This window comes from Blennius ocellaris (assembly GCF_963422515.1).
Source record: "Blennius ocellaris genome assembly, chromosome: 3".
Lineage (NCBI taxonomy): Eukaryota > Metazoa > Chordata > Actinopteri > Blenniiformes > Blenniidae > Blennius > Blennius ocellaris.
This window is the reverse complement of record NC_137652.1, coordinates 19,289,682-19,290,024: the sequence shown is the minus strand read 5'-3', so window position 1 is coordinate 19,290,024 and position 343 is coordinate 19,289,682. Positions and strand designations below refer to the sequence as shown.

The 343-nt window shown below is 55.4% G+C and overlaps 1 protein-coding gene across 2 annotated transcripts in view; it reads left to right on the top strand.

The window, feature by feature from the left end:
- The first annotated feature begins 201 nt into the window (after positions 1–201).
- Positions 202–343, top strand: part of LOC308148808 (E3 ubiquitin/ISG15 ligase TRIM25-like) — an 11,894-nt gene continuing 11,752 nt past the window's right edge. For both annotated transcript variants that reach the window (XM_080520337.1, XM_080520336.1), the window contains exon 1: positions 202–343. This exon is cut by the window's right edge and continues 487 nt beyond it. In XM_080520337.1, the coding sequence (XP_080376463.1) occupies positions 231–343 (113 nt within the window). In that variant the 5' untranslated portion in view covers positions 202–230.

The following is a 343-nucleotide window of genomic DNA, read 5'->3' as shown; positions in this document are numbered from 1 at the left end:
GCAAAAACCTGGTGCGATTTATTTATTTTTTTCCAGGAAAGACTCCTGCAAGTCAGCGCTGAGGGCATAAAACAAAACCGGCTCTCCCTCTGTGTGTGTATGAGTGTTTGTGTGTGACATTGCGGAAGGGTTATTTCCCTGTATACTTACCGCTCCCCTTCACAACACCAACACAGCTGGGGGCAGAGCGCCGGTGATCGTCACCAGGAACGCACCGGAGGACGCGCGCCATGGCGCAGGCGAACATCTCGGTGACGGAGAGCCAGTTCAGGTGTCCCATCTGCCTGGACATCCTCAAGGACCCGGTGTCCATTCCCTGCGGACACACCTACTGCATGGCGTG